The 26513-nt window shown below is 44.8% G+C and overlaps 1 protein-coding gene across 6 annotated transcripts in view; it reads right to left on the bottom strand.

Annotated features, from left to right (window-relative positions):
- The window catches only part of Fmnl2 (formin like 2), a 301299-nt gene extending 276518 nt beyond the window's left edge, over window positions 1–24781 (bottom strand). For all 6 annotated transcript variants that reach the window (XM_015993029.3, XM_015993028.3, XM_006974238.4 and 3 more), the window contains exon 1: window positions 24648–24781. In XM_015993029.3, the coding sequence (XP_015848515.1) occupies window positions 24648–24764 (117 nt within the window). In that variant the 5' untranslated portion in view covers window positions 24765–24781. The remainder of the gene's footprint in view (window positions 1–24647) is intronic.
- Window positions 24782–26513: the final 1732 nt, after the last annotated feature.

The following is a 26513-nucleotide window of genomic DNA, read 5'->3' as shown; positions in this document are numbered from 1 at the left end:
AGACTGCCAACACTTCCTGTATATTTACCCCTGCAGCCATCTGTTTAATACATCTGTGCCTCGGGCCTCTCATATAAAAATAAATAAAGAAGAATACACATCACTTAGAATATAAGCTAGTAGAAGAGCAACTGTCTAGCACGTGACAGATCCTAAGTTTGATGCTCAGTACTTGTCCTAACTAGCTTTTGGTCAACTTGATACAAGTCAGTTATCTGGGAATTGAACCCGGTTGAGACAATGCCTCCATCTGATTGCCTGTAGGCAAGTCTGTAGGGCTTTTTCTTGGTTAGTGATTGATGTGAGAGGGACCAGCCCCCTGGGGATGATGCCACCCCTAGGCCCATTGTCATGGATGGCGTAAGAAGGCAGGCTGAGCAAGCTATGGGTGAGCAAGACGGTAAGCAGCACCCCTCCATGGCTTCTGCTTCAGTTCCTTCCTGAGTCCCTGTCGACTTCCTTAGATGATGCACGGTGATGTGGAACTGTAAGCTGAAACAAACCCGTTTCCTTCCCAAGTTGTTTTGGGGGATATTCAATCACACTGTGAACCCTGAGTTAGCATTTGCGCTAATTAAATAAAATTAACCTTGGGTCAGGAGCTTAAGTTAGGAACTAGTTGACAGAAAGTAATCATGGGCATCAGAGGACATCTAGAACAGACAGAGAGATGCACCACGAGTAGTGGGAGGGGTTTTGAGTGGCGCAGGTTTCTTTCCTTCCTTCCTTCCTTCCTTCCTTCCTTCCTTCCTTCCTTCCTTCCTTCCTTCCTTCTTTCTTTCTGTCTGTCTTTCTTTTTCCCCCTTCTCAGCGGAGAAGAAAGACAGGCTTTTGGGGAGATGCCACCAAGGAGAGGTTAGCTAGTTGCTACTCAACCTCTATGAACTAGCAGGTTTTCACCCCAGCCTTTGAATCTTGAAAGTCTATTTATAAATAGAACGATACAGACTGAGTTAAAGCTACCTTCAGTGGCAGCAACAGAGCCGGTACCTGAGGGAACAGATTCCTGTCAGGCTGCAGCCGGAGCAGCCAGGCCACTGCTAGAGAAGCAGGCCAGTAACTGGAGTCGCAATTGTTGGCTGAAATAGCAAAAGGCAGTCATTGTGCCAAAGATAAAACAACATTTGGCACCCCATGTGGAGCGCCATATGCAACAAGTCTTTCTCTGTCCTGCCAGACAGCTCCCAAATAACAACACGGAGACTTCTTATTAATATGAAAACTTGGCCTTTAGCTTAGTTTTGTTCCTAACTAGTTCTTATAACTTAAATTAACCCATTTCTATTAATCTACATTCTTCCATGTACCACCCACCCTGATTCTTCCATGACTCCTGTCGTCTCCTCCTCCTTTCTCTCTGCCCTGAAGTCACCCTGTACTTCCTGCCTAGCTACTGGCCATTCAGCTTTTTATTATACCAACCACAGGAATACACCTTCATATAATTTACAAATATCCCACAACAAAGTTACTTTTGGTCATGGTGTTTCTCTCAGGAATAGAAACCTAAGACAGTTCTGTACACACAAAAATTACTCATTTTTAAATTTAATGCCTACTGATTTGGTAAAAATTCTTAAAGTAAGTACAAATTTCACTGAAAATTACAAAATGTGCTCTTAATTTCCAAGGGACCCAATTCTTCCCTGCTACTACCTTCCCTGCAAACTCACTGCTCCATAATCAACACATGTAAGGGGAAGAGGTGTGCAAATGAGGAAGTAGTGTCTGAAGGTCCATTGGCAACCACCTCAGAGCACTTCATCAATGCACAAGGCAAACGCAAATACTCCAGTACTCCTATTCCAATGTGAACAATCCTGAGGACAGAAGCCAAGCCAGGTGGCTCAAATCTGTAATCCCAGCACTTCATAGACCAAGGCAGGAGAATCACCATGACTTAGAGGCCAGTCCGATACATAGTAAGTTCCAGGCCAGCCTGAGCTACATACTGAGACACTGTCTAAAGGAAAAACAAAGTTATAATAATGATTAGTGCCACAGTTCTGACTCAAGTCTAATTCTCCTAGTGTGTACTTGGTTATTTTCAATGCTCAGCTCTGCCCCTTTGAGCTGTATTTAATAGCAACCTTAGAAAAGGATCCAGTGCTTGGCAAGACTGCTGTGAGCATCTTGGGACTCCAAAAATATGGAACTAGTTAAATTTTGAAATGTCTGCCAGTATAACACTGCACAAACATTAAAAAAAAAAACTCTAATTAAAAATTTAAAAAATATATTCATGCACATGCATACAACAAAACAAAATCATGCTGGAAGAACACACCACGATATTAACAGTGCTTATCTCCATGCAGTAGGACCAGCAACGTTTATGTCTGTTTCTAGTCTGCATCTCAGGTTCTCTCTAGTACCTTTACAGTAAGAAGAGTGAAATGTGTGTGCACCTCCTTCCAAATATTGTCACTAGAACAATTTCCCCACCAAAGCCTTTTGCAGGATGCGCCCCATGGTCAATGCTTCAAAGTGCAGCGAAGGACACTCCGCTTTGCCGATTGTGACATGACAATAAAGTGATATTAGAACAGTGTCAGCTAAAGTCCCAGAGTGTAAATCCTCATGGCTTAACAGAGCTGTAGACATCAACCCAGGAAATGAATGTGTTTATGAGAGTGGTGATATCTCCTGAGGGCTAAGGTGCCACCACTAAGACTAAAACATCAAACTACTTTTGCATACGACACTATTTTGCTATTGACATCAAGAAGGTCAGATGTAATTAGAAACAGATCCAATAAACCAGGCTAATGTTCTACAAGCTCTCATCAATGTTAAATATGTATACATATATATATTCATATGCGCACACATATATATTCATATATTAACATACATCAAACAATGTAAAATGCCCAGAAATTACCCACAAACAACTTAAACACTCAAAAAGACTGTCTTGTACTTTGTACTTTCAAGTTTTCATTCTTATTTTAATGGAAGCATCCAACAAGTGAAAATTAAGATAAAGAAATCAAGCTAAATTCAAAAAAAACTTGTAACAATCTGTTACTATCATTATGCAGATTCTCAAGACTTACACTATTTCTTTGTTTGTTTCTCCAAATTTTCCTTTAATAGTGTAGTATCCTTTCGATAAATGTTTGTTTTTTTGTTTTTTTTGTTTTTTTTTCTGGAGCTGAGGACCGAACCCAGGGCCTCAACCGCTCTACCATTGAGCTAAATCCCCAACCCCATAGATAAATGTTTTTCTAGGTGGAGAAATGAGACTCTAAAGTTCACTATAGGAACATGCCTGCTCTAATTTAGCATCTTCTGAACATCCTCTTACATCTTAACTCCTCACTGACCTTCTGAGGTCAAACCCTGTAAAAGGCAAACACTTTAGATCCCAGCACAATCACAAAGCACTGGTTACTGGGAGGTCAGTATGAGACCAAAGCAGTCCTCAGAACAAATCTAAAGCGGAGAAACAGCTTCACACCATATAAAGATGTGGTGTCTGAACAGGTTACTTCAACCAATGTGGTACTAATTGGAGGAGTTAATTGTGTGCTTTATCTTTTCCATCTAAAGACAGACCAGGGCCAGCTAGAGGGCACAGCAGATAAAGGTACTTGCTGCTGCCACAGCCTGATGACCTGAGTGAGATCCAACCCCAAGATGCTCACAGGGTAAGGAGAGAAGCAACTCCTGAAAATTGTTCTCTAAATGCCACATGTGCCCCAAGGCACATGCACAACCATGCACACACACACACACACACACACACACACACACACACGCGCGCGCGTAAATAAATGCTTATAAAAGAATAAAGGAAAAGTAGCATACTTTAAAAGACTAGAATGGTACAGGAAATGCAATGCCATCCATCCAGCAAACACAAGAATTGCTGTTTCTATTCCTATTTTTGATTTATATATCATGTACACATCCGGCTATGAATGGAAAATACATTTTAGTACAGGCTGCAATCAGCTATTCTCAAAATGTAATCCCAATTCTTTTGGAATAGACATCAGTATTTACTTTCAGAAGATAATGTTATTATCATTAGTTAGTACCACAAAAATGACTAATTCTCAGAAATGAGGAAGGGATGGTACCAATTCCTTCTGCTATGAACATCTCATTAATCTTACTACGAATAGGTAAGGAACATCTAAATAGCAAAGACGCCGCCTGGGGCTTTCAGAGGCCCCTATTATGCCTCAGGTGCCTCTGCCTTCTCTGACAGGAAAAGGACGGTAACACAACAGTAGCATTCCATTTCAGTACCCGACCTTTGGGGCTAACAACTTCCAAGTATGTTATTGAGATATCATCTTCGAAGCTGCAATTCCCAACATCGCTCCTCACTCTCACCCTGCATCTTCACAGACAGTGTAGTAGAGTCATTACCTGTGCTGGAGAGTCCCAGGGCTGAGGCCAACCCCCCCCTCTACTGCATGATAAAGGACACTTAAAATACCCCAGCACTGTCCTGAGAACACATGCGAAGCCTTCGCAGTGTGAGAGCCCTTCAAAGATGACAGAGGTTATGAACTCAACTCTTGTAGAAGTGAACTCCTACTTGAACAAATAAGAACAGACAGAACACACAGAAAAGAAGTTTCTTCCAGGCCCTACTCTGTAGGAAACTGCTAGATATCAAGCATCAACCCAACCAACCAATCAAAAGACTGGCTAAGACAACCAGGATTCAGATGAAGACAGGTTTTTGTATGTCTTTTCTCACCACTGTACTTGACTTTTAAAAAAGGTGGGGGGAGGGGATTGGTGGTAAATAAAATTATCTCCACACTTCCTGATGCCTGATTTCCCAAGTTCCCTGAATATTTGATTATATAAATATTTTTAATTTTCTTTATTAGATTTATTCGTTTTATTTTACGTCTTAGTATTTTGCCTACATATATGCCTGTGCACCATGTGCACACTCAGTGCCAAGGAGGTCAGGAGAGAGCATCAGATTCCCTGGAACAGGGGTTCCAGATGGATGCTGGGAAGTGAACCCAGGTCTCTGCAAGAACAGCAAGTGCTCTTAATTGATGAGCCACGGTCTCTCCAGCCCCCTATATATTTCTCAAAACAACAACAACAACAAAAAACCCATACCTTTAGGCCTTCAGCAATGTAAAATTCCGTGGTAAACTGAGCTATGTATAATACAATGACTAAGACTGAGGGCTCAATAGCTGGAAGGCTTAAGTTCCAATTCCTGAGTGCATCATTTTAATAACTGAGTGACTGTGGACAAGCAGCTCAACCTCTTTGTACTTCAATTCCCACTTCAGGAAAACAAAGTAGACTGTCCACCTCCTTAAATGTCTTAAAGAAAATGCACAGATCCACCAGTCAACCCCAGTTCAACAGTAAAACTCAAGGAATATGATCTGCCATAATTACAGTGTTTCTTCCTAACACTTCCAACCTAAGTTCACCTTGCTCAATATTAGCCTTAAAATGAAAGGCAACCAATTTTTTTTTACATTCAGAATTTTATCACAGAAAATACACTGTAAGTTCCTGCACAATAGCTCGCTGTCAAAACAATCTTAGTACCAAGGAAACATTAAAAAAATTGTTAATTCATTAATATGTGACCCCAATCTATGCAGAACTGAGAGATGCACTGCACTTACTTGGACAACATTTGGGGGAAAGCATTTCAATGACCATTACTTTGTTGAAGATGAGAATCTCATTTCCTAACAAATAACCTTTAGAAAACTGACCTATGTGCACCAGGAGAACGAGACAAGTCTCTTCATTGTAGTGTTACAAATAAATAACTTTAAACGTTCATCCACAGAGTTTTGGATTATTTCCTCTACTTAGCTCATTTGCAGTGGTTAGATTCTACGGAGTTATCATGTACACAGTCTTATCTAACAGTGGGCCAATGCCCCTAGACAAAATATAGTATTAGATACAATCTACTAGGAAACCCCAGTCATAGCATCTCTATTGACTGGCCAGTATAGAAATCAGTACATAAGTCTGTTTGTGTGTTTATTTTTTTATCTTTATTATTAAGAAATTTTCTATTCACTTTGCATACCAACCACAGATCTCCCTCTCCTCCTTCCTCCCGCCCGCCCGCCATGTTTGTGCATTTATTAGACAACATACAATAGATTCATGAACTCATGACCAATAAATAGTACAAGGGCACTTGCAACCAAGACGAATGACCTGAGTTCTATCCTCAGAACCCATAAGGAAAGAGAAAGCCAACTTCTACAAGCTGTCCTCCAACCTCCACATATGTCCATCTCAAAGAAAAATAAGCATTTTTAAAAATTGGCATACTCAAACCAAAAAGCATGACCATGATTTAAAAAAAAAAAAAAACACTAAAAGTGAAAAAACTACTTGTGTACAAAGTGCAAGCTCTAACAGGGCAGCTGAGTCAGTCACAGTTTTAATCTATACTAGGTGACTCAACCTTCTTCTCACTGTGGAGTCCATGAACACACAACTATTGATCTGGTGTTGCAAATGGGCAAATTCAGACGGGAGAGATGGCTCAGCAGTTAAGAGCACATACTGTTCTTGCAAAGGATCCAAGTTTGGTTCCCAACACTTACACTGGACAGCTCACAACTGCCTATAATTTCACCTCCAGAAGATACAACAACCACTTCTGGGATTCCTTGGGCACCTAGACACAGACATGCACAGACCCACAAAAAGACACAAACATATACACATAATTAAAAATAAAAATAAATCTTTAATAGGCAAATTGACAAATGCAGAATCCTCCAATAGCATGAATGGACTCGAAATTATATATATGGCCCCATTCATTCCATGAGCATGATTCAAAAGTCACTGACCTGGGGCTAGCCACATGTACCACATAAACATATCTCAGACGGATTACAACAGCACAGCCATAAATTCAGAAACTAAGTTATTTCTGACATGTGTGCACAGGAATGGCATATGACAACTGAATAGTTTACTTCCAAAGGAACGGGGGAAGAAATGAGACTGGGCAGACTGAGTGTATCTGTATCATTTCACTTCTCTCAGGGTGTGGTATTTTACCCTACTGTTCTGTCCTGCTGTGAGATGCCATTCAAAATATCCCATCAGGATACAGTGGCTTATGCTTGTCATCTAGCACTCATGAGGTCAAGGCAAAAGGATCAGAAGTTCAAGGACATTCTCTACTACACGGCAAGCTTGAGGTCAGCCTGTGCTACATAGAAAAACTGAAACTAAGATCTCTCCACTAGGATTGCTTCTCAGAAGCGAAGGCATACGCGGCAGAGCACACATGAACAGTTCTTAAGTCATTAAACAGCACAAAGGGGGGTTTCCTCATAAAATAACAGTCCACATAGAACAGTGTGGGAAACTACGATTATTAAAAGGTCTGTTTAAACAGAAGGAAAGAATGAAAAGGCGAGAAAGAGATGAAAAGGTGGTAGACAAAAGGTCACCTTTTCCTTTCCACGCTCACCCTACACATCTGCTTCTCCTGAGATTGCTGGGAATTTCTTTCTGGGACAGTGACACAGATCTGCAAGTAAGCTCAGCCATGAGCCAGAAGAACAACCTCAAGCTGCAAAGATTACCCCTGAGACAGAGGAGGAGGGTAGGAGGAAAGCTCTGGAATGCAAACACTGGGACCCTTGCTAGAGTAGAGCAAGCAGGATGGCCATGAGGGAGATTTTCACTGGATTGAAGCAGGGTATTCTTAGGTGATGGAAAAGATCATCATTTAGCTCCCAAAGCTGTTTCTGCTCAAGGAAAAAAGAAAAAACAAGTGTTTGTGATGCGGCTGTTTCATTTATAATTCTCCTCTTTGTTCAGGCTTGGCAGACGCCCTCCTGAGCATTAGGGTAAAGTCTAGCACCCCGCCAAAAATACCAGCATTGCGACTGATGTGTGATTCAAAAAAGCTGTCAAAATGAACACTCCAAAAGGAATGAGTCACGGGCTGGGCCAGGCAGGCTAATATTTTTGTAGCATATTATAATCCTTTTCATCTGGACTGTCTTGGGGGAGGGGGGCGATTATGTCCTTTCATGTACTTCTAAACTGACTAAGTGCTTCAATAAGTGTGCAAGGGCCACGACAGAATGGGTTCACACCTGCATTACAAAAATCCAAGACTTAAAATTACACAACAATACACACCATACACAGATTCAGCCCATGCAATTTGAAGAACCCTCAAGGATCTAGAGACACAGACAACTGTTATCTCACAGTATGCTAACCGTGTTATCAAATATTTGTTTATCTCACTAACTCAGAAAGAACACTCGGGGTAGAAACGGCATTTATCAGGTAAGAAAACAATGGGTGATGTACCTCACCTGAGAGACTGAGGAGTGCATCTGACTCGGAAATTTCTAGACTAAGTTCTAGACCTTGACAGTGCTCTCATTTGATTTGGGACAGCAGCCTTTGTTTGTGAGCTTAGCTCGGCCTGATTTAGCAAGATAGGTAAGGTGTTATCCTAAACAGATTACTACAGAACATTCTGGGGGAACATGACAAGAAGTGACCAGGAAACTGCAACTGCAAGGTTTTCCTTCTTTGCTTCCGAGGACAAGTCCAGTCACTCGATAGTCTTGATTGGCAAAATCAAATCTCGATCAGAAGACCATGAAGACACAAGTCACCAAAAATTCAAGTGACTCCATCCATCTCAAAACAGAGCTGGAGCCAAACAAAACCTCAGCAGCAGAGTCTCTTCCGGCCTCAGAGGCCTATGGCCTTGTATGTTCTGTATGTGAACTGGCTGCACAGAGCTTCGCTGCTCCAGCTACAGAAACACACACTAACACTTCCATTCCGCCCTGAAATGGAATAGACAGCGAAATTCCTGGCTCTCTAACAGCACAAAACACTCAGGGTCAAGATAAAACATCCAATTCGAGGTACATCTACGGACCACAGCTTTAGATGTATTTGCATATCAGAATGAGTAAATGCAATCTTAAGGCAAGAAGAGCAAGCTCAAGCTGCCATCCATGCACTTCTGGGCATTCTAGGACCTCCTTCCTCTCTCCCCCTCCCACGTTGTTGCTGTTTAGTTGTTTGGTGGTTGTTCTGGTTTGGGTTTGCTTTTTGATGCCAGGGTCTCATGAAACTTAGGCTAGCCTCAAACCAGCAACCAACGGCTTCTGTAGCTCCACTTCCTGAGGGCTGAGGTTACAGGCATGCACTGCCATGCCTGGATTATAGGGGTAAATAACCAAACCCAATTCTGTGTACATGCACTCTACCACATGAACTACATCCCAAGTTCTAACAAACCCTGCCTTACACGTCCAGTTAAAAGCCCTCCTTGGAAGGTTAGTGCTAATCCAGAATTCTTACAAATGAGCTTTGTAAAACTACAAGCTTTCTAGCAAAGTGGGTGTGACCATTTGCCCACTTCTGACACTTGCCACCTACTGGAGTGAGACCCCAGTCCATCATAATCTGGGGTCCAAGCTCCTTCCCCATGAAAGCTGTCCCTTATGTGAGCACTCTTTACCACATTCCTCCAAGGCATTAGCACAGATACAGACACACACTTAGCGCTTTAAACATTCAGGTAAAGAGCAAAACTCTAAAGATTATATACCGCAGATTTCAACCCAATCAGTTGTGAACATTCATCGGCTTATTCATCTGAATCTTTAACCTGAGCATGTCCTTCTGTCCAGTCACGGCAGGCATAGCCTCTCCATATAAAATCCCTCCAGCTCCACTTCTGGGCCTCTCTTCCACTAGCAGCTCCCACCTTAAGGAGAGCGGATATTTCCATCGCTTGACTATCCCTGAATCACTTGAATCTTTTTTCTTTATTTTCTGTGTATGAGTGTTTTACCTGTATGTATGTCTGCACCACATGCGTCCCTGGGGCCTGTGGAGCCAGAAGAGGGCAAGAGATTCCCCTGGAGCCAGAATCACAGATGGTTGTGAGCCATTATACAGGTGCTGGGAATCAAACCCAGGTCCTCTGGAAGAGCAGCCAGTGCTCTTAACCACTAAACCATCTCTCCGGATCCTCCCTGCTTCTTAGTAATTCCTTATTTGGTAGATTTTGCTTTTAAAAATATGCAATCTCCTTGCCGGGCAGTGGTGGTACACACCCTTAATCCCAGCACTTGGGAGGCAGAAGCAGGTGAATCTCTTGAGTTTGAGGCCAGCCTGGTCTACAGAGTGAGTTCCAGGATAGCCAGGGCTGCACAGAGAAACCCTGTCTACACACACACACACACACACACACACACACACACACACACACACACACACACACGTATTCCCCAGCATAAGAGCGAGTAATACTAAACAATGGAGTTGTTTTCCCCACAAGGAAGTTCAAGTCTATGAGTTATCGCTGGAGGCTGAACAAAAGGCTTGCTACACAGCCCCCAAGTATAACAACACAGGCATTTTACTAGGAATAAAAACAGGGCTCAGAGACAGTTGTCTGAAAGAGAGCTTTCAGACGGCCGGAGGACAACTGTTGCTGGAAAGAAAGCCAATTTGAGCATAAGCTTTCCAGCCTTTACTATTTCAACAGTGGGCTGTGGCTTATTCATCCAGCTCTTATTTTATCTTCAATTATTTATAGAACACATACCATAGCTTCAGGATATACAAGACAAATATAGGCTGAAAAGATATTGAACCGTCACAGGGATTTTGAGCCCCTGTTAAGCATTTATCATAGTTGTACTTTATTTTATATAATCTTTACTGGAATTGGAAGTCAACATGGTACCTTAAGAACACAGCTTTCTACTTAACAAATTTAGATTCTCAGCTATGACGTCCTCCGGCAGGCCCCTTCTTTAGTCCTGGGTTTCCCACATTTGAAACCTTCCCGATTTCCTGAGTGACCTCTCACATTTGCTGAAATAGCCAAAGAAAGGCACAGGCTGGGCTGGGAGGGTAGCCTGGTTGGTAAGGCGCTCACCTATCAGGCAGCAAGGCCTGAGTTTGGTCCCCAGCACCACTCCAACTGGATGCACGGGCACACCCACCTGTCATCTCTGCAGTCAAGAGGGACAGACAGACAGTCAAGGTTATCCTGGGCTACACAGAGAGTGAGGCCAGCCTGGGATATGAAAGACTCTATCACAATTTGGGGGAGTGGGTGAAAAACAGGTCAGAGAGCTCATTAGCAACAGCGATGGTTATCACTGAAGAAACCCTGGGTTCAACTCCAAGTGGCACCCACACAAAGCATACAAGGTACATGTGGGACATGGTGGTACACGCTGTAACCTCGGCACTGGGAAGTCTGAGGCAGCAGAATCCCAAACCTCAGGCCGGCCTGGGCTACACTGCAAGACCCTTTCTTCAAAGAACGACAAGAAAGGCCAGTGACATGGGTCAGTGGGTAAAGAAAGGCATCCACCATCAAGCCTGACACCCTGAGTTCAATCGCTGGGACCCCATGGCATGGAATAAGAGAATTAATTCCTGCAAGTTATGCTCTGGCACACACATGCCCACACAGACACAAAAAAAGAAATAATGCAACATTGGAAATGAAAAGACATGTATAGTAAGTGACTATGTTGTATTATTTATTCGAAGGCTGACTTAAAATTCTCATAATGCTATTCAAAGACATTATAATACCAAATAACGTTTAAAGACATTGTGATACTAAATGGCATCTGCAAAATAACACGTAAGAATGCGTCCAAATTTTCCACCCATATTTCTCAGTTACAGGGTGAGTTCCAGGTTCTGTGGCCGAATGTCAGGGCTACCCTGACATACATACATATATTTTCTCTTGCAGCTTCTCCCTTAGCCAATCTCAAAGGCTCAACTTTAACACACACAAAATTGCTTTCTGGAATTATCTCAATGCAGAATTATGCATGCTGTACTTTTATGGTCAACTTAGAGTATTTTAGGGATGATTTTAACTATATACAACTTTTATTTGTAACTTCAGAATCAAAAGTCTGTATAAACTTTCTGTATGTCCCTTGCAATACATTAGTTTTTTAAGAAAACTATTTAAAATGCAACAGGGTAAGAATCTGGGCCAGATACCAGAAATTACAGCAATAATGTCACTTCTACCTGTAATGCCCAGGCCCATGTGTAGCTTCAAAAAGATAAACTGGGCCATTCTAAGCATCAGCCTTCATATGCAGGACACTAGTCACACTAACCAGTACTCCACTCCCAAACGTGACATTTCTCGGGTCTAGAACACTGACAAACTTGAAATGCTCATGAGTTTACAGATTTAACAACAAGCAGAATCGTAACTAGAAGACACGTCTGCCAGAACAGCCAACGCCATGACAGCCTCAGCCTCCATCATGAGCTTCCACCATTTGAAGTCGGGCAGGTTAAGTCCATCCCACAGGCCCTTTCCTACACTAGTTTCCAGGCCTGTGCAGGGCCCTCCTGAGCCATCAGGGGAAGAAACAGATCTCCTTCAGCCTGAGGCCTCTTCCCTCACCCCCCAGAGGCTTCATATCCCACATAGCTACCTTGCAGAGGTGACAGCACCTCACACTGCTCTATGTTACTGCCCCACGATTCCAGCACCTCGGCTGTCTCGTTTCCATGTCTGTGTGCCCTTCCACGTCTACATGATCCCCGCCCCTTCTCACAAAACTGTAAACTCCTTGATGGTACCCCAGGAGTCTACCTCCCTCCACAGCCTCCAGTGCCAACAGTACTGCCTAGCACACACAGTAAGGGCTCAATAAGTTCTTTGGACTGCCCAACTAAAAATATAAACCTGTCTCAAACAGTGCCAAAGAAACAAAAATGTACAGTATAGAATTAAAACTGTAGTGCAGGGTGACTGAAATGGGCTGGGCTCTCAGAAGCATCCTCTGGCTTCCTTCCAAGGAAATCAAACACTGGGGATCCAGTGCAGCTTTCTCTCTACCCTCGGAGCTTGGTCCATCTGCAACTACACTGATGATCAAGACCTCTGGGTCAGATGGTATACAAGATGGACCCTGTAAACACATAAAGCGGCTACTGCACAGAACAAAGAATGAGCAATCACACACTGAAGGATGCCTTACGGTTAATTTAAAAAAAAAAAAAAAAGCTGTACCGTACAACAGGAAAAAGCCAGTTATCAGACAGGCCTGGGTTCCAATTCTGCCTCCAGTGTTTTGTAGTGGCCACTATCACTCTGAACCTCATGGTCCCATTAGTGAAAGGGAGACAGCACTTCCCTGTAAAGACTGTCAAAGGCCCCCGCAATGATGCTCAGAAAATGTGGAACAACAGGAGTGCAGAGTTCCCTAGCATGGCCTTCTTTACAGTGGAGCATTCTCTGTAGTTCTAACACAGAAACAGAATCGGATCACAAACTTTAGTGCTTCCACATATAACTTCAAGCCTCATACTCTCATGCCCCCTTTGCCTTGTTTCTTAAAACCCTTACAATCAACGATCTGAAAGCATCCTGCAAACAGATGCTGCTCATTTAAACATGTTTGACTTCAAATTAAACACACACACACACATACACACGCACACGCCATGTTACTCTTAGAAAACCCTTCGCTGTTCATTTGACTAGCTTATGCCACAAACCAAATCCGGCTTAAAGACTGTAACAAACCATTGGCTGTCTCCTGCCACAACTGCTGTCCTCCTTTCTACTCCCAATTCCTAAGTCAACTAGAGCTGGGTGCCAGCTTGTTATCACTGAGGATGAGGTATTCTTCGGCACTAACTACAATCAAATGACATGGGGAATACCAAGATGAGTAAGAACCCATGACAGTATCATTTCAACACACAGTCAAGTGTGTTTGGTTAACCGTCAGCTCAGTGTGGTCTGTTCAATGGGTTCTCAGCAGCTACTCCAATCCTCAGTCTTCTTCCAGCTGACTGAGTTCCTAAGGAGAGGGTCCCACTCTCTCAGGCCAGGCCTTGCAGAAGCAGCTGCCGGGACCTTGCCTTCCAGGAGCCTCAAGTGTGAAGTAGCAGATAAAACAAAGATGTAAACAGATGGCTGAGACTATGAAAAGCAACTACAAAGCCACAGACAGAGGCAGCCCCTGGTTGTTAGGCCACACCTCACAAGGGTGCTATTTAACCAAGTGCCTTGTGAGTAAGAGCTGATTCATACAATAAAGAGATCAAAGCCAAGGGAATTGTGTTCCCACCTTCTCCAAGCTGATATGAGCCTGGAAGGGCACACACAGAGAGTAGGCTTTCCATGGAAGCTGGAAGGCGTCACTACACAGAGACGCTGGGAGAATGCTTTCCATGCAGGAGACTCAATCACCGCGGAAAGTTATAAGGAAGAGAAAAGTGAACAGAGAGAAAGCAAGCCCCACGTGAAGACAGGTCCGACCCAACTGTGGCCACTTGGATGAGAAGTCGGGCAGAACACAAGTTGGAAAGCTGAGTAAGGAAGCCTGCCCATCAACAACAAACACAGTCATGGAGCTCTGGGAGTGGACCTGATGCCTAAAATAATGGGGGGCTTGATGAGAAAGGCCCACAAGAAAAAGTTCACAGTCAGATCTTTTCATATTTCAAGAGTTATCAAGAAAGACAGTTAAAAAAAATCAAAGGCCAAACCATGGCTTGAGAGAGTAAAGCAAAAACGTAAGGCTGTAAGTAACTCTAGGAACTGAAGGCCCCATCTGCACCTGCCGGCTTTGGCTCTGTAAATCCCTCCCCATTCATGCTCTCTTCCAAGAGTACAAATCAAAATGTCCTCTTCTCCGTACTCCACACCTCTGAAGTGACTGAAAATGACACACCCAACAACAGGAGGCACCTCTGTCCATACTGCCTAATGCTTACACCTTTGACTGAAGAGATCTCTCAGCGGAAGTGGGAACCTGATATTACAGGCATTTAGAAGCAGACCACAAGGCACAATCCTGTGGTCAGCTCTCCTCCACCCAAGGGTGACCATCAGGACAGCAGGCTCAGGTGATGGATAGGCTATCTAGGAGGCAAGGAGTCAAACTTGGCTTCAGGAACAACTGGGTATGGGAGTGAGAATCTGACTCCTCACTTGGGAGTTGTGATACAATGGTGTGTTCAGTTTAAAGGGGATTTTTCAATAGATGATTAGGCAATATCATTCCAAAGAACAACACAAAATCATTTTTAATATGTGTAATATCTCTGTTATCAAAAGAAAAATAGGAAATCAACCTCTGGATATCTGATAGTGATCATTAATTAAAAAAAAAAAAAACAGGTGGCTACTATTGAAGGACTACATCTTTAAATGAAGGTTGGAACCTGTTTGATTCACAGATGGGAGATCTCTAAGCCAAACAAATGTTTTCCAAAACAACAAACCCTGAGACTCAAACATTCTACTAAGAAATGGTGCTAGAAGGCAAGCTGAAGTTTCCACAAACCCAGGAGGCATCACTATGTGGTGATAAAAGGTCTATGTTTACACCTGGATGGTCTGACTAGTGGGCAGCAGAGAAGTTCATGGCACCTCAGACCTAGGAAGAAAAGAAACCTGTGGGAATAATAAACACCAACTAGTCAAGACACCAAAAAGACGAAGTTCTCTCAAGAGATCAGCAATGCTGACCACATCAGAAGCGCAAAGAGCCACAACCGCAACTGACCCATAGAGCTGACCACCTGATGCACTGCTCTTCAATGCTGGTTCCCTAGATTCGTGAACAAGACACCTGGCAGGACTGACCTCGCTGGACAAATTGAGTGCTGCCATTATGCCAATGGGACCATCCAACAGCCAACCTCTGCCACTGCTTATCATAACGCTTCCTTCTATACAAAAAGGATGCAACGGGGCTCGATTAAATTAAATAAGTGCTGGGGGAGCAGCTTGGTTGATTGAGTGATGTAAATCCTAACACTCTGGAGGTGGAAGAAGGCTAGCATTGGATATATATATAGTCAGTTCAAGGCTGGCCTGAACTACAGAAGGCCTTACCTTGAAAGAAGGAACGATTGAGAGAGAAGAAGGGAAAGGGGGAGGTAAATAGTTTTTCTTTTCTTTTCTTTCTTTTTTTTTTTTTTTGCTACTGTTGAAATCATCTTCTCTACCTCCCCCAACAACAAAATTGTATTTCAATAGTCTCATCCAAATCCAGACCTTCTTTTACTCTGCTCTCAATTACTAGAGACTTTTATACGATCAAAAACCACCTACATACATTTCCTTGGAAGAATTATATTTATATTTTTAGAAGAAAATGAGACAATAATTGTTTCTATCCTCCCAGTTCCAGAAACAGCACATATGCTACCCTCAAAACTAAAACCACAAATGCGAACGATTATGAATAAGAGGAATGTCTATTTGCTTATGTTATAACTCATAAAGGGATAACTAGACTCCAACACTGAGAACAATCAGCTCATTCTTGACCTAGCATCCTATTTATCTTTCTATTCTCAAAGCTAATTGCTTATATAAGCATGCCAATTTGCCTTGATTATAGGATTCTTAATAAATGAATGTTGTTTACATTTCACAAGTGTATTTGAATTTCACTCCAGGAAGCCAAGCTCATCAAGTCTTTGTAAGTGGTAAAGCCAGAGATCAAAGCAAATGGCCTGCGTTGAACCAACAAACAATTAGCTTGAGGATGGAGGCTCAAGCGATGCTGGAGCACAGCAACATCTCTGCCTCCTCCACTCCACAAGTCACTCAGAGCCATTGCTCAATCCTAACCACGGGGTGGAGAGCCTCCTCTGCAAATGTCCATTCTGGTCATCCCATGGCCATTTCTTTCTTTTTTAAAAAATAACTTATTTATTTTTATTTTGTGTGTGCATTAGTGTTTTGCCTGCTTGTATGTCTGTGTGAGGGTGTCAGATCCCCTGGAACTGCAGTTATAGACAGTTGTGAACTGCCATATGGGTGCTGGGAGTTAGTTGATCCCGGGTCCTTTGGAAGAGCAGTCAGAGCTGCTTAACTGCTGAGCCACCTCTCCAGCCCTCCCGCTATTTCTTAAGTTAAATAACTGTACCACTCAACAGGTTTTTATTCTGATCTTCTGGTTTTCAAATCTTCCTGCCTTGAGTTGAGTCAAATATCTATCTTTAGGGTTGGTTTTTGGTTTTTGTTTTTGTTTGTTGTTTGTTGTTTTGTGTTTATGTGTTGTTTAATTCTTAACACTGTATTTCCTAAAATACTCATTTTTCCCCCAGTGATTTTATTTCTTAAAGTTTGGTCTTAGAGTCAGAAGAGTAAAACGAAACACTCCTTAAGCATAGTAGCTTTCAAGCTAGGTACTATCAGATCCCACGTGGCTCTTAAAAATCCCATGTCCACTCACACACAAATTCACTAGAATGACTACTGGTGAGATTCACATCAGTACTTTTTAATTATCTTATTAGCATATTAATTATACATAGTAGAAATAAGTAGGGGTTTTTTTAATTTTTATTTATTGATATCTATGTTTGCCTGTGTGTATGTACAGGTGCCCAGAGTCCAGAAGATGTTGGTCCCCTGGAACTGGAGTTACCAACAGTCATAACCCACACTTGGGTACTCTGCAAGAGTAGTACATGTTCTTAACTACTGAACAATCTCTCCAGCCCCAACACAGCATCTGTGAGGCTCCCTGAGTGGTTACAATCATGTTTGTAAACTAGTACTTCAACTAATTGACTCCCCTTTAACCTTAAATATTTCCATGAAGTTCTAGGGAAAACAAAGATGCAATGTAGATAGACCTGAGACCACTGAGAACCTCATTTCCAGATGTAATTCACACTTGTCCAAAATGTGAGCTGTGTGACATCTACCTCAAAGCCAGTAGGTTTTAGGATAACCAGGGCAGGGGCACCATCAACCTCCAACCCCCCACCACTGCCCAGATAAGGCCTCCTGTGGCACAGGATAGTCTTGAACTGACTGCATCGCCCCAGAGAAAGCAGGGTCTATACACCCAGGCTTTCTGCTTCTATAACAATGGGTACAGGGACTCAGAAATCCAAAAGAGCTAAAAGAGCTAGGTCAAATCACTAACTCAATGACAGACTAAACAGAAAGACCTGTGATGTGATCAATGGAAACTTTAGGCAGTTTGTCCTAGAAAAATACATTCAGACCCCTTAAGGAGTCCACCTGGGAACAGTAAGGGACACACATTGTTTTTATTTTTCCTGGGAGTGTAAAGAGAAAAATACACTCACTCTAGAAGCATCAATATATGTTATTCCAAGGTACAGACTTGGTCTTTCCATACTTAAGGATTCCAAGCCTTCTTGGTGAAAAACTAACGTTCCTTAAGTGAATCCACCCATGATGAAGCACTCCAGCTACCAGCCCACCCCTGGAAAACAGTATGGTGCTTGATGTTATGTTCCTGGACCGGGAGAATGGGGTGGCTGGGTAGAGACAGGAAGATCTCCCTAAAATATAAGAATTCTCAAAGACATGAGCTTTCTCCACCTCTACTGTTCAAGTAGACGAAAATCAAGATGATGAATGAAGCTTCTCCAGATGAGTCCGAAAGCTGGGAACACAACTCTTGCTGACTGGGAGGGTGGGTCACTCTAAAAGAGGGCCTCTGTCAAGCACCTGCAGAGCTTGACCTCATCCTCCCTCTTAAGGTCTTCCAGTGTGTTCTTTGACAACTTACTACTTCATTCCTGGTACCAGTGTCCTCCCACCTAGAAAACAAACAGGTTTGATTGGGGAGGGGGGTGGACACTGGTTTTTGTTTTTTGAGACAGGGTCTCATGTGTCCCAGACTGCTCTCTAACTTAATATATAGCCAAGGACGATCTTGAACTTCTGGTTGTCCTGCCTCTACATCCCCAGCTGATATTACAAGCACTGACAACCATGTCCTTAGGCAGTGCTGGGCATCAAACCCAGGGCTTCACACATGCTAAGTAAGCACTCTACTGGCTAAATCCCCAGCCCTGTGCTTCTTAGTCACTTCCTGACACCTGTGCTGTCTTCGTCCTTCAGGCAACTGTTCTTATAAAGCCAATGAATTTCCACAGGAAACATGGGTCTAAACGTTTTTCCTTCTTTGAACCCAAGGGGGATGGATCTTCAAGGAGACCCTCCTGGACTCTCGGATGCTATCCTGTGTGTCTACAAGCTGCAGGTGATCTACCTCAAGAAAGGCATCTCAAAGCAAGTGCTTGAATGTCAAACCACCTGCTGTAGCTTGGGGTGGGAAGGATCTTCCTGTCATTCCTGTCACAGCACCTTTCACATAATGCTGTCTGGACAATGTCAGTAAGGAGTCACTCAAAACTTTTTGACAGCTCTAAACATTCAAACATTTCCCCTCATTTTCACCTGAATTTTAGTCGCCGATCTAGGGGAATTTTACTCTCCAGACCATACAGAATACATTACAAAGGTTTGTCGCTGCTGTTGTTTGTGTTTCAGTTTTGATACGGGGTATCAATTATATAGCTCAGGCTGGTTGACATCCCCTTCCCTCAGCTCCCCAGGTGACAGGATCACAGGTCTCTAGCACCACACCTGGCAGACTAAACAGCTGTCTAGTACAAGAGTGCAACACTAACACCAAGTGGGGCAAAGGACCACAACGTGTTATGTTCTACTCCTTCAAGATGCTGTAACTTTCCTCTGCTATTCCCAAATCTGTGCCACATTTAATCCCTAGCCACAAATGAGGAAAACCAGGGACTGTGCCCAAGCTGGTGCAGCAAGTAACTCCAGGAAGTAGTTCTCTTGCTTCTGAGGGGAATGCTTTTTGCTAGATGATGGTCCAGGGGCAAAACAAATTCCTCTCCCTTGAGGATTTATAGGCACCCACACAATTTGCATTGCTGAGAGTCTATCATAGCCTCCAAACATTTACACCCAGAATGTCCTTTGGTCAACTGCTACCTCCCACATCCACTCAGGGAAATGCATACATGTTCATAATGATGGTAGGAATAGCTCTCCACCGTAGGGGCAAGGGACACAGTTCCAGGGAGCTGCTGCCCAGGGTGAAACTGTAATGTTTCCAGCTGACAACACTCTGCCCCTTCCACACTCTTTCCCCCACAACAGGGGGAAGGGTGTGAGAAAACTAATAAGCATCGTGTGATGGCCTCACTAACTTCCATGCCCATCTTCTCCACAGACCTCACCCAAGTAGTTTCCTTGAAGTGGAGCAAAGTGGAAAACAAACCTTACCGTTCCCTTCACAGGAGTGCTTGCTCTCGAGTGACAGCTGGCTCTTCCCTCTGGCTTGCTAAACCCTAAGCTTTTGGCCAGAAGGTGGTGGGCGCACGCCTTTAATCCCAGCACTCAGGAGGCAGAAGCAGGTGGATCTCTGTGAGTTTGAGGCCAGCCTGGTCTACAGAGTGAGATCCAAGACAGTCAAGGCTACAGAGAAACCCTGTCTTAAAAAAACAAAACAAAAAAAAACAACTAAACCCTACGTTTTCCAAGCAAGCTGTTCCAAATCTGCCAGGGAAGAACAGCCAAAGAGCCCATTTTTGGCCCACATTTAGTTTTATCTCCAAGCCTTGACATAGAAGAGCAGAGCAGACACCACCAAGCCAGGCACCTAAAGGGCAGTCTCAACTGCACCTCACTATGACCCCTTCTGAAGACTTTCTGCCAACTGTATACAGTCTGAACCCGGCATTTACCAGATCCTAGAGTTTTTTACTGCTATTCCTTGGCCCTTTTTCTCCCCAGTTCTCAGATTTGAGAAATCATAACGTAAGGGGGAAGCCAGGAGAATGGGAGGAAGACATCCAAATCTGGTTAAAGTCCCAGGTTGGTGATTTAATAACAACACAACTTCAGGCAATTCAGCTAGTCAGCACTTACACTAGCACTGCTGATGGCCAGACTGGCTGCAGGCACACAGAGCGCTCCCTCTGTGTGCACAAGGTATATATAGTCATTCACAACAGGCATTCAAAAGGTTCCCAACTCCTTCCTAAGGCTAACTGACTAAATCTACTCTCAGGAGGAAAAAAAAAATGACAAGGAAACTGACTCAAATGAGTCTGACACTAAAGAAGTTCCGAATTTCAACCATAAGATTGCCCGGGACCATTACTTCACCATCTTTCCTTTTATATCTGATCGCAGACCTGTGCGATACTACAGACTTAGGCAACTATGTCAAAGGACTTAAGTCATCCTTTCCCCTGAAGTTCAAAGAAAGAATCCTCAAGTCAGCTCCTCAACAAAGGTGTCAATGACTTCTACTCTACATTTGTAAACAGTGACTGACAGCTGAAAGTAGACAATATTATGGAGCGCCCAATGGAAAAGTGGTATTCTTCAATATACTGCACACACACCCACTAAGAAAGTGCCTTCGTAATATCCTATTTGAACATGAAGAATAAAGAAAAGTTTGTGTGTGACCCCAAGAACTAGACAATGCTTCATAAATGCAACAGAAAGCCACATGGGCATATAATAATGTGTGGGACCAAATAATGCAGCCTGATGTTACCTAGAAATATGAATGTATCTGTCGAAGACTGGAGTAGACAACTCAACTCATAACTGAAGAGCCTTGCACTGAGCGGTATAACAGAAACACCACAGGTGGGGGCTCATATGTAGCCACACACACAAAGACACATATCACCTACAGCTCTACCAGGAAGGCAGACACAGAAGGTCAAATGAACATTGAGTCACTGAACCTGTTCTTTAAACATGTATGTTTTCCACCACTGACTACAGTAATCCTGAATAATTGGAGAGGGAGAGAGACTTTCCTTACAAAAATTAAATTCTTGAAATGTGGACCCAATGTTTAACAGTAATAATTCATGGGAAGTTTTTAAATTTGCCTTAATTCTGTAGTTGGTTTCTGCCTTCTCCTCTCTTCTTCCCATTCATAGTTGATATTTTTTAGGTATATACAGCTCAACTCATATAAGCTGCTGGAGTAAAGGCTGCTCCAGTCATAGAGTAGATTTCTATTGGCTGAAGTAAGATGGACTTCTGTCACTTTTGTATTTTTAAGCTTTAAATATTCCAGAGCAGGAGGCTAAAAGGAATTGTTTTCCTAGCCTGAAACAGCTCGTTAATTATTGATGTAAGTCACACTTACAATGAGGCGCTTGTACACTTTTCTGCACAGTGCAAATCTAGTTTTCCTCCCCAAATCCCTCGTGATCTTTATTACATAAGAAAACGAAATAGATCTGGTGTGGTGGCACATGCGTAAGCCCAGCGCGCCGGAGGCTAAGGTAGGTAGACAGCAAGTTTGAGGCCAGCCTGGGTTCACAGAAAGGCAGAGATGGGAAAGGAACGAACATCAATAATGCCAACATGTTCCTCATTGCTCAAGGATGGAAAATCATAAACACACACACACACACACACACACACACACACACACACATACACACACACACACACACACACACACACACACACACGTACTATCTAATAAAATCTCCCTCTTAAAACTTGTCCTTCAAGCTTAATCTCTAGGATTAAGTATTTCTGACACCTCCAGCGACTCATGAAAATGAAAGAAAAGCAAAGTAGAGTCCACTGAGTAAATAACCTCAGGGAGAAAAGACAAGAGAAATCAACAGTGGGCCTAAATCATGTGGGAGGGTTTCACTCATCTTCCAATAGCGAGTGTAAACTTAGATGACAGTGTAAACATCAGTGGTCCAAGTGAAGCCCTAACAAAAGGATTCCAAAAAAAAAAAAAGTCAGCATATTTTCTGGGTTTTGTGTTTCGTTTGGGAAACTCAGAATACTCCAAGCAGCTTACAAAAGAATTGCATCCAGTTAACTGTGTGACACACCATGAAGGAAAAGCAGCCACAACAAACAACAGACCGGGACACCCCAAGGAGCCTGGGACTTAGAATCATAAGTCTACAGACTCACTTTGTGACCTGCTAGACTCCGTGGGAGCACATATCCACCATGTTAATGAAGGGCAGTATTTTCCTAAAGATTAATTCATACCATGTGTTACTAATCAGCGGCGTAACTGAACGCTCAAGCAAAAAATGCTCTCCCCAGTTGAGCAGAACTTCATTGCATTATTGTTATTAGCATGGTTGCTGCACCGATTTCCCTGTGTCACTGGCTCCCGCCCACTCCAAGCCAAGTATTCAGACCTCACCCCCGAGACAGACAGACAGACAGACAAACAACACCACACCATGAAGAGAAAAACAGAAAACCCAGAGCCAGAAGGTAGCGGCCACGTCTGTCACAAACAGTTTTTTTTTTTTTCTAGAAACACCGTTTGTCTCTGGGAAGACAGGTCAAGTCAGCACCAGACTGCTTTGAGAAGTAATTAAGCTTGGGCTGTTTCATTTCACAGCGTCCCATCTTGCAAAACGTGGGAGCAGCTGTGGGAGATCACAGACGACGCAAAGCAAAACAGGCAACCACATCTTTCTCCCCCATGTTAACAGCAATTTCCAGGGGGGGCCTAAAAAGGATGCAGCGTCTGTTCTCTCTGGCCGCACAAAGCCGGCCTGCCATCCGGGACACGTTCTCAAGTACCAAAGCAGCCCCTTTTCAAGGGATGAAGAAAAGCAGCTTCAACGTCTCAGTCAACGTTCAAATCTCAGAAAACCAACTTTTCATCCAGGACTTGAGACCTCTCCCAAAGTTCTTAAGTTGCAAGCCAAAATTCTCTCAGGTAGACACAGGGCTTGGCTGCCTCCATCACAAGTTCCTCTGGCTCTGGCTGCCTTGTCTTGCAGGGGTTTAGAAAAAGGGAAACAGAATGTGAAGTCTAGGAGCCAGGCGTCCGCCCACCCCACCCCCACCCCCCATTTCCTTCCCAACGTCCCTTAAGAGAAGCTGGAACCTTAAAACTGAGAATCCAGGAACCAACTGCACTTGGGACGCTTGCTGGGGCAAGGGAAGAAGCGTCACACCCTTTTGAGCTCACAGACTCCGGCTGGGAAGGGCCCAGAAACTTAGTCCCCAAAGGAAGTGGAGAGAGAGGATTCCAGGCTTTGATTGAGAAGCTGGAACGGGAAGGCTGAGAGATGGGGAATGCGAGAGAGAGCCGTGGACTCAGCTGGAGGAACTGGGGTCGCCCGAGAAGTCAGGACAGCTCTTAACACGTCCCAGCCAAACTGCACATTTTTGTGGTTTAAGATTTAAGACCAAAGGGAACACACTGAGGTTCTCCCCCGCTCGGGGCGCTTCTCCCCCGACTGGGTTTCAGATGCCTCCTCCTCGCGGAGGGACCCCGGCGCCACTCTGCTGCCGGCCTCCTCTTTCTCTTTCGGGGGAGCTGTCCATCTGCCCAGCCGAGATGTCCACCCTCCAAGTTCGCCCGACCAAGTGCGGGCGCGGCGCCTGCGGCCAGCCACCTGCGCGCGTCTGCTGCAGACCCCGCAGGCCCAGAGCTGGGCGTCCAGGGGATGCTGCGCAGGGAGTCGGGGTCTGCTGGTGGCTTTTCATTCTTTGAACAAAAAGCCTTGGCTGCTAATCGCTCACTCGTGCCGGGCCAGCCACCTTCCCTTCACACCCACGCTGCACCTCCCGGCACACGCGCTGCGAGGTGCCGCTCCCGCCAGACAATGGGTTCGTGGCCGGCGGGGCAGCCCGGCCCGAGGCCCTCTCCCCATCCCAGGACCCCAGGAGGGCGCAAGGCGAGGGACCCAGAGAAGCGAGGCAAGGAGCCCACAATGGGGAAGGTGCGAGCCTCGCCCTCGGGACGGGAGGAGCGGGTTCAGCTCCGCCGCCTGCCCCACCGGGGCCCCGCGCCCGGCCGCCGCGTACTCACCAGCACGATGGCAAAGCGCTCCTCCAGTTCACCTGGCTCGGGCATCGGCAGCTTCAATGGCACGTTGTGCGCCCTGAAATCGGTCTGCTGCGAGTCCATGCTCCCCGCGTTGCCCATGTCGGCTGCGTGCCGGGAGCCTCGGTTGGCTCCGGGCCCCTCGCGTCGGCGTCCGAAATGCCCACAGCCCCGGGCGCTCGGCTCCCGCCCTCTGCCGCGTCCCGGCGAGCGTTCCGCGCACACCTCTCCCTAGCAGAGCTCCGAGCCCAGCCGGTCCCCGGCTGCTCTCATGCTCCCCGTCGCCCCGGCGCCGCCCCGGCCTCTGTGCCTCGCGAGGGGTCTGCAGGGCGCCGGGCGCCGATCTGCATGGTGCTCCCGCCGCCCCCGCCGGCGTCCGCGGCCGCTCGCGCGCTCCTGCTCGCCGGCCTCCCTCCCCCGGCCGCAGCCGCGCTACCACCTCAGCCCCGGCCCCACGGCGAGCGGACGGTCGCGCACCGCGAGCCGACACAATGCCCCCTCTCGGCCCCCGCCCCCGGCCCGGCTCCGCCCACCCGCCCCGCGGACTGCCGGGACACGTAGTTTTGGCCCAAACCGGCCACGCGCAGAAACTGCGCGCGCTCCTGGAGGGCCGCGCTGTGGTTGGACTGTTTGCAGCAAAGACAAGCTGGACGCGCGCGGTGAAGTGGCTTTTTGTCACTTTTGACATGACCTCCCTCACCCCGGTAGTTTAAAGACTGGTCTGCGTTAAATATGGCTCTTCAGCGCTTTTGAAGAATGAATGAATGAATCCGGTCAATCAGAAAACACATGATTTAAGTTTCAACAGAGTATCACCCTGTCAAAGGATCTAGTTGAATAGGACGGATGGACACACACACACACACACACACACACACACACACACACACACACACACACAGAGTACTGGCAATGCCCAACTTCATGAGCTCAGAGTGAAGGCGTGGTTCGGGTTCTTTGATGTGATTGAATGTTTTCTAAACAAATGTGTGATTTATGATATATGTAGTCAGACCCCAGGAATTGCTACAAGAATTCAACCCAAAAGAGACAATTCAAAACAAATAACTGACAAAGACCTACGGCGGAATTACGGTTCCATAGTCTGAGTGCCCCAGCTCTGGAATGCTTTCAAAAGTAGTACAGAAGATGATTTACACAGATAACCGTTTTGTGTGAGCTGGGTACATGATCTGGAGTGTTGGAGGCATGCAAGTGATCTTTGACTGCACCCTTCCTTCTTCCAAAGCAGACTTGTACCAAGTGTTCCACAGAGAGCATTAGGCTCAACTCTGCCCTCTGAACTTTACTAGCCATTCTGAATGCTTGGAAATACAGCGTTATACACTATAGACAGCTATCCTCGCTGCAGATTTCAAGCGCATGCATCTGGTTGACTTATGGCTGAGTCATTAGTCCTGTCTTACCTTGAAGGGATGTTTCTTAATCTCCGCTGATGGGGAACTTGGTTAAAGTTGTACATACCTTGAGCTCTGCCTAGTACCAGAATCTCCCTAAACTGAGAGATGGAACCTGGATAGGGGTAGGTACTAGCTCCCAGGTGATTAGCTTGGGCTATCATCATTCTGAAGGGGTTGTCAAGAGCCACGACTTTTCCTTAGTAGTTATGACTACCTGGGCCCTGCTGCTTTGCCTGCTAAGCATGTGATTTTTAGGATAATTGCTTAACTTTTCTGTGCCTTAATTTCATCATCTGTAAAAGTCATAATAATAATGGTGCCCAATTTACAAGGTTGGGTGCAGTCTCGATGGATCTGTACTGTTCAGATAAAAAAAACTCAGAATAATAAGTATGGCTATATATTACTATCATTATCATCATCCTCATCA

Source organism: Peromyscus maniculatus, chromosome 4 (genome assembly GCF_049852395.1).
Source record: "Peromyscus maniculatus bairdii isolate BWxNUB_F1_BW_parent chromosome 4, HU_Pman_BW_mat_3.1, whole genome shotgun sequence".
In the NCBI taxonomy this organism is placed as follows: Eukaryota; Metazoa; Chordata; class Mammalia; order Rodentia; family Cricetidae; genus Peromyscus; species Peromyscus maniculatus.
Note: the sequence above shows the minus strand (reverse complement) of the source record. Positions and strands in the feature narration are given on the sequence as shown.